The following is an 8,469-nucleotide window of genomic DNA, read 5'->3' on the forward strand; positions in this document are numbered from 1 at the left end:
ACACGGAGCTATACAGTGTTAATGTGTGTGTGGAGGTGCTGCCCTGTCTGGGTCCAGGGTTGCCAGAGAACGTGTGAGTGTGTGAGATAAATAAGCAACACGGCGTCTAGGAAAACAACACAAGCTCTAAAGAATTACCGGTAAAGCGACTATTATTAATAAAGGGGTATTTAAAAAGGAGGATGGATCGCTGGTAAGAAGACTTATTATATGCCTAAAAACATTACACTAGCCCTCTATAACTATAACAATTAGAAATTAAACCGTGAAATGTTAAATATGTCCATGCGTGGTCCAGCCCTATGTATGGAATTTATGGAATGCATGTGCTAATAAAAAATAAAATAATAATACTTACTACTATGAGGTGAATATGAGCGTCAAAGCAAATATTTGTCAACGCAATATCTGCTATTTTCAAAAGAATATTATTGTCATTTCTAATATTTTTTTTGTTATATATTTTTAGCTATTTTCGAAGGAATCGTGGAAAACAATTTAATAACACACATGACATCTGGTATTATATGGGGCATCCCTTGCACAAAATATTTTCAGATTGCGGGGGTCTGTGTGGACAAATGCATAATAATTTGGCAATCCTTGAGGAGAAAATGTTTGAGAACCACTGGTTTAAACTATCATCATCAGAAAGCAAGCCCAAATAAGCTGCTTTAAAAACAAACAAGCCCCCAAAAACTGCAACCCCAGCCAATATTATTTACTAGCAACTTAGCCTCGGTACCAGGCTTTCATTACTAGCAACTTTACAGAAGAAGGAGCCCACATTCGCTTATAAATGAGCCGACATGGCGTCAGCGCTCTCTACTGTGTCGCGCGCACAGAGAGCGAAGTCACGGATTTGTGAACTTGTGATTGGCCAAGGCACTGGGCTTTCTCCGCATCTATTGGCTCTCCGGGCTGTCAATCATTCTGGATCCTTGTTAGACGGGATATGGGAAGGGTTCATGTAAAAAACAAAAAACAACGCCTCTGTCCCATAGCCTGGGGGGACGGGGGTCAGTATTCTATTCAATCTATTAAAAAATAAAACAAATGAAATAATAACATATTGGGATATATTGTTTATTGTTTATAAGGATCCCCATTAGCTTTTGCCTTGACAAAAGCTATAGTCTTCCTGGGGTCCGACACAGACAAACATTTAACATTTAACAAAGGCAATACTTACAATTGTTTACAAACACTGTCACTAACTCAAAATAAAACATAGTAAAACTAAATATAAAATAAGAAATAAAAAACATAGGAGAAATAAAAAACAAAGAAAAACATAGCAAAAAAATCACTTTCAACACATTATACATTAGAATTATTCTTTTCCCTGCAGGGTTACTGCAGTATGGTTTACATAAGGTGTTCTTTTAACTTGATTTTAAAGATGAATTTTGTACTATGAATAAATCCTCAGTCCTGTCTCAATCAGCTCTACAGGGCATGATCAAGTAATTTCATTAAAGATCAAATCATGCATGATGTGATCTGAGGAGAATTATTTTTTTATTTTTTTACCATAGCGCAAATCATAGCGCGGGCGTCCTCCCAGCCTATGGGATCTATGATCTAGAGAGCCCTACTCCACCCTGCATGGGCCGGGCGGCGGGCGGCGGGCCGGTGGTCTGGTAAACATCTGTCCGCAATTTGCGTAACGGAGGTGGGTGGAGGGAGGCTCCACGCACAGCGCAGCATTCCTGACTGTACTTCTGTTCTGCTGCTGACTGAGTGAGTGAGCAGCGAGTTGGAACGCGTCCGAGGAATGACTGGCATTATAACGGCAGCCACTCACTCAGCCATGATGATGACGATTACTCTAGGCGAATTAGGCCTAAGGCTATTAAACAATAACCATGCATGTCATTTAATGAGCATGCACTTCATTAAGTAGGCCTACCCCTGTAAAAAACAAAGTGAAAGTGACCCACCCACCTCAATTGTTCTGGAAATTCCATTCTGGAAAGGTGTTCCATTCCTCCATTGTTACTGAAATAAGTTGTTGTTGTAGGCCTACTACATTAACAGTATTGCAACAAGTTGCAACAGTATTGCAACAAGTTGCATTGTGCATATTTGGTGTGGTGTGGTCTGTGGTGGACTGGGCCTAATATGTGGCAAAGACAGTCTGATTGCAGTATTAAGTTTAATCATTTAATTAATATATAGGCAATAGGCACAGAGGGTTTATACAGTATATAGCCTAGAGCAGAGGTGGGCAACTGTGACGATGGAGAGGGGCCACTATTTCCATACTCACTCCAGAGGGGCCACATTGCATATCACTTTCGCAGCAAAAATAATATTTTGTCTAAAGTATAACTGTATGTCAAGTATAGGCTATGTTAGTACAATACAGGCCCGGTTTGGCCGTCGGGAGGACCGGGACTATTCCCGGTGGCCTGCCTCCCAGTGCAGCAAAAAGAAAATCTCTCCCTAAGCTCAGGCCAGGCCAGCCACAGTCAATTTCAATTCAATTCAGGCAGTGTTGCTGCAGCACAACTACGTTGTGTATCTTATGTTAATGGAGGGAAGAAGTTAATAATATAAATAACATCAGAGGGTACATTTCTCATGTGAAATTGCTGTAAAGGCCCCCAAAATGTCCCCCAAGCGCCCCCAAAATGTCAGCGCTCGCACTGCGCCCGGCCTGATTTAGAGTTCCACTCCGGGCCTGGTACAATATAACTTACTCTACAATTGGGGTGGTTGTATTTGTGTCTCCCTGCTCTTCTATTGAGACATTTAGATGGTGTCAAAGGTCACGTCTCACCTAGTCTCTCCGAATGATTAAAAAAATAGGAATTCAAAAATGGTAGGCAGCACATCGAAAAATGAAATAAACGGCGGACAGAAGTGCTCACATTTCCATTTCTTTATTGGCACACACACACACACACACACACCAAAAAGGAACGCTTACGCATTTCGGCTATGCAGCCTTCGATCATCAGAGCATCTTCTCATTTCATCTCCGAATGCTATATAGTCTGAAATCCGCCCGAAATCCGAGTAAGGAGATATATTTTAAAATATCTTTAGAGCTTATTTCTTTATTTCCTTTTCTGCTAAGCAACACGCTATATACCGGTATATATATATATGCTTAGACGATTTCTATTTATATTAGGATAAATGTGTGCGACTGTAAAGACGAAGCGGAAGTGGCGAGGAGGCTCCACTCTTCCGTTGCTCCAGACAAAAATGAAAGCATTTGGAAATTGCGAGAGGCAACAGTCTGGCAACGCCAGACTATCTCTCACCTAGACACGATCTCTAGGCCAACTGGCCTTCAGACTGTATAATAATGCAAATGTACAAGAACTATCTCCCTCACTGCATATATTATGGTCCTATGTTGGCCCACCTGTGTTCTGTTGTTTTTTTCTGTTTGTAGTCAAAGCAAAGCAAAGTTCTTCGTTTACCCAGGGTAACTGGACTAAGGAAAGGAAAGGTACTATGTTTACCCAGGGTAACTGGACTAAGCTCAAGAACTTGTTTACAGCCACACCCTGCTCATAGAACATTTCATGGTAGGGGGTTCAATGCCTTGCTCAAGGGCACTTCAGCGGTGGTCATTTTAACGTGCCGGTCCGGGGATACGAACTACAGCGACCTTCCGGTATCAAGACCGCTCCGCTAACCGTTCGGCCACCGCTGCCCCTCCTCCTGTTGAAAAAAGGAGATGCCAGCATACAACTTAATGTCCTTAATGTGATCATTTCACATGATTTATTGCCTCTGACGAGACAACGGCCAGGTGGGCCTTCCTCAGTGTTGGCCCTCCTGGCCAAAACACGTCCGAAGCCCACTTTATTACCTTAGAGTCTAGACCGTTGTAAAAACAAGTTTAGCAGGAAACTGTGTTAAAATCCGGGGAAGAAGATTAAGTGGAAATGGGGAGTTATACAGACTAGTACATAGTGCAACTTTAAATGTGAAATACAAATCGCTATCAGTGAATAACCAATAAATAGCAATATATATTCTACAGTACATCTCCTGACTCTCTAGATCTGGACTGTGGGGTTATAGAAATACAATTTACTCTGTTATTTCCCCAACATATTTATTAGCAGCTTTGTGTATAACATTGTTTTCCAAAACAGGATATGTATACGCATCATCTGTCACTTCGCTATAGCCAGGGTGTCTTTGAGAGGCAGAGTATAGTAATACGAACTGGTAGCAAAAGAAAAACATTGAAATCTAGTCTAAGCAGATCTTGTATTTCAATATGTTTTTAACCCATTTTGTGCGGGAACCCCTTTTGGTGTTAGCTATTGAAAAATAGCAGATCTACAAGCTCATAGCGCGCCACCGAGTGGCGCGCTACGAGCTTGTAGATCTGCTATTTTTGAAAAATCGAAGAACGACTGACATAGAAACATGGCTTTTTCAGAAAACTGTCATTTTCAAACAGACATTTTTAGAATCTGATCTCAGGTAAAAATGGGTTAATGCACAGTTTTACATTATTCATGGTAGCGCCGGTGCGTGTGTGTGTGTGTGTGTGTGTGTGTGTGTGTGTGTGTGTGTGTGTGTGTGTGTGTGTGTGTGCGCGTGCACGTGTGATGAAATTGGACCATTGCGCTATGTAAGAAGAAAAGGACACCACGGAAAGTGAACATTAGTGGCTAATGTAGTGGCTCCGTTTACAAACAGTCGCCACTATCGTGTAGTTACTGTAGTACACTAAAACGTTTAGGTAACTTGAAAGTGAAATGCAGTTGGTTGCAGTTTTTGTTTTGTCTTGTTGTTTGTTTCTTGTTCATCTAGGAATTGTATTATTTTGTCTTGTTTTGTTTTGTCTGGTTGAATTGTTTGTAAAAAAAAGTGTCTTTACGTATGAAGTGTATTTTGTGAATTGTATTGTTTTGTCTGGTTGAATTGTTTGTAAAAAAGTGTCTTTATGTATGAAGTGTATTTTGTGAATTGTATTGTTTTGTCTGGTTGAATTGTTGGTAAAAAAGTGTCTTTACGTATGAAGTGTATTTTGTGAATTGTATTGTTTTGTCTGGTTGAATTGTTTGTAAAAAAGTGTCTTTATGTATGAAGTGTATTTTGTGAATTGTATTGTTTTGTCTGGTTGAATTGTTGGTAAAAAAGTGTCTTTACGTATGAAGTGTATTTTGTGAATTGTATTGTTTTGTCTGGTTGAATTGTTTGTAAAAAAAAGTGTCTTTATAGTATGAAGTGTACTTTGTGAATTGCGGAGCCCCTTGAAAACGAGATTGTTGATCTCGCAGGGATTGTTCCTAATAAATGGTTCCCTGGACAAAACGAAAGACAATGGGGGACCGTACGTGCCTTTGCAGTAGTTGCACCTACCCTATGGAACGCCCTGCCTTGCACTTTAAAAAAACGCTGAGTCTGTAAATATTTTTAAGAGTTTGTTGAAAACGTTTTTATTTCGGGAAACATTTTCCTGATGTTACTTGATTGTGTTGTTCTGATTTGCTTGTTGTATACTGTCCTGTTTTAATTTTTTTGATTGATTTTACTGTGTTCATTGTACAGCACTTTGTAACTTTGTTAAGAAAGGTGCTTTATAAATAAAATTTACTTACTTACTTACTAAAGAATTTCAGACAAAATGACAAATGAGTCTTAACGTTTTAGACTCACTCAGGATCGCATGGTGGCAACAAATAATCTTGTACAGTATGTACAGTAACCAAAGTAAAGTAGATTATAAAAGTGTTCATTCCTTGGCGTCAGTGAAGGTACAGTATTTACCCTCGTAGTATCGCCCCAGTAAAGTGTTTATCAGAGCAGAGAGCACGGTTTGGCAGCCTACTGTACCTCCAGGCTTACTGTTTTGGTATTAATGATAAATCACGCAAGCAAAGCCGCAATTGAACCCTATTATCGGCGGCCTTTCCTGCAGGATCAGGGCACACTTTTGAACATCTTGAAAGCATTTGGCGGCCCACCCGGCGGCCCACCCAGGGGCCCACCCAGCGGCACCGAGTACCCCGCTACGAGCTTGTAGATCTGCTATTTCTTTTTAAATCGTGAAAATGTGGCGCCAATCTTTGAATATATATTCTTTCGTCTTTAACTCAAATCTTTGCTTCTGGGGGGGGGGTCCCTGGAACTACATATTTTCAGATGGAGGTCGGGAACCAAATACATATACTTTTTGGGGGATCACATTTGATAATTGACACAGGGATGAAAAATGAGTTACAAAATCGTGGGATAAAAAATATATATTAAAAAAAGAATGGGTATTATGGGTCCTAAATGGGTCTAATCATCATGTGACGTTGACCCAGCTGAGCGTGTAGGCTCCGTGCGCGCGGCCCTCCGTCGCCCTCTTCAGGACGTTGTCCCGTCCCGCGGCGCCGGCGGCGGGCGCGCTGTGGACCAGCCGTAGCCCCGCCCCCCAGAGGCCGCGCAGCACGCTGAACCAGTAGCGCAGCACCGCGTGGTCCGTGGCGCCCGGCACCTCGAAGCCCGCCCACTGCAGGTGGACCCGCGCCACCAGGTGGCGCACTCCCCCGCCCCCGCCCTGCACCGTGCCCAGCTCCAGCCAGTTCTGGAACACCCGCCACTCGGCGCTGAGGAGGTCCGCGTACAGGAAGTCCACCTGATGAGGAGGGAGGGGGGGGGGGTGGGGGGGAGAGAGAGAGGGAGGGATGGGGGGGGAGAGAGAGGGAGGGATGGGAGGGGAGAGAGAGACAGAGGGAGGGGGAGAGAGAGTGTTCATTTTGACAGCAAATTTTGATTTGGTTTTAGCCTGATTTTTACACTTGGTTGCATGCTGAAAATAGCCGATCTACAAGCTCACACCAACGCGTTACTTGCAATGCGACACATTGTGAGCTTGTAGATCAGCTATTTTCAGGAAGTGACAACGGCATCAAGGCCCACCAAAATACATTTTGTTCGACTAAATCAACTGTATAGATTTATAGTCGGCTAAAATCTTATATTCAGTCGACTGTCTAAAACTATAGACTAACAGTAACACTGAAACATTCCAGGTGAGCAAAATGTGACAAAAAACTAAATGAAAAACTATTCAGGAGACTATATGACAAAAAACTAAAATCAAACTGCCAAAAAAACACTGCACAATCCTTAATGCTGCACAGAGTCCAAAACAAGACAATACGTGGGCTCACAGCTCCCTCCAGTGGCCGCAGCTGCGCTACTACAGCAGCAGCAGCAGCTGCAGAGTCACACTGACACTGACTTTAAAAGAAAATAAAAAATAAAAGAAACTGTTGCCATGGCAGCCGAGGATGGCTCAGAGCCTTGTTGCTATGGGAACCACGTACAAAAGTGTGAAGAGTTTCTTTTGTTGGGTAAGATGGGGTGATGGATGGGGGGGAGGGGGGGGGGGGTAGAGGGGGTGGAGGAGGGGGGGGGGGGGGTGTAAGGTATGTTTGTTTGTCACTGACTGAGTATGGAGGGAGACAGTGTGTGTGTGTACTGTGTGTGTGTGTGTGTGTGTGTGTGTGTGTGTGTGTGTGTGTGTGTGTGTGTGTGTGTGTGTGTGATGTGGCAGATGTGAGGCAGGATACCTGAACACGGTGGCAGACCCAAAACAAAGACAAATCTCGACTCGAGGTACAGAGAGCCAGTGAGCTCTCTGTCTGGAGATGGAGAAAAGGCCGTCATAGGCAGACCTGTCTCCCAGTAGAGACTACTGTATCTGCACCTAAAACTGCAGCTGAAACTGAGCTGAACTGATTTCCTAACTGTCTGTCTGTCTGTCTGTCTGTCCACTCCACTGTACCGAATGGTAAATGGTGCATTTATACAAGTCACACACACACACACACACCTTTACATAGATGGTGCATTACATTCACCCATAATTCACACACACATTCACACACAAACATTCACACACCTTTACATAGATGGTGCATTGCATTCACCCATTCACACACATTTACACACAAACATTCACACACCTTTACATAGATGGTGCATTGCATTCACCCATTCACACACACAAACATTCACACACCTTTACATAGATGGTGCATTATATTCAACCATTCACACACACATTCACACACAGAGGATGGCAGAGGAAACCATGCAAGGCACCAACCTGCACATCAGGAGCATATTACGGGTTCAGAGTCTTGCTCAAGGACACTTAACTCTGGGGGAGCCCACAGGGTTGCGACCTGGGAACCTTCCATCCGGCAACTCTACCCCCTGAGCCACCACATCAGAAACACATACTTCCCGCAGATGAAAACGCCAATGATTTAAAAGAAAAACTCCCTTATCTGCTGCTCAAAGGGGTGCAGTACTTAGTTTAGACAGTTTTTGGTTTAGTCTATAGTCATTGGTTAGACCAGACATTAGTCCTACAACTACAACCTATCTCAAACCCTCACCCTAAACCTATAACCTCCCACGGGGCAGCACACCTAAACCTATAACCTTTTAACCCATGTCTAACCAATGACTAGTCTAAACTAAGTT

The 8,469-nt window shown here is 42.9% G+C and overlaps 1 protein-coding gene across 1 annotated transcript in view; it reads right to left on the reverse strand.

The window, feature by feature from the left end:
* Positions 1-6,178: 6,178 nt before the first annotated feature.
* Positions 6,179-8,469, reverse strand: part of LOC308331770 (uncharacterized protein) — a gene marked incomplete at its 5' end in the record, with an annotated part of 10,445 nt that continues 8,154 nt past the window's right edge. Inside the window, one exon of the mRNA XM_080787264.1 lies at positions 6,179-6,607. Coding sequence (XP_080643390.1) covers positions 6,275-6,607 — 333 coding nt within the window. The 3' untranslated portion in view covers positions 6,179-6,274. The remainder of the gene's footprint in view (positions 6,608-8,469) is intronic.

The sequence above is a fragment of the Protomyctophum bolini genome (assembly GCF_963924005.1).
Source record: "Protomyctophum bolini genome assembly, chromosome: 17".
NCBI lineage: Eukaryota > Metazoa > Chordata > Actinopteri > Myctophiformes > Myctophidae > Protomyctophum > Protomyctophum bolini.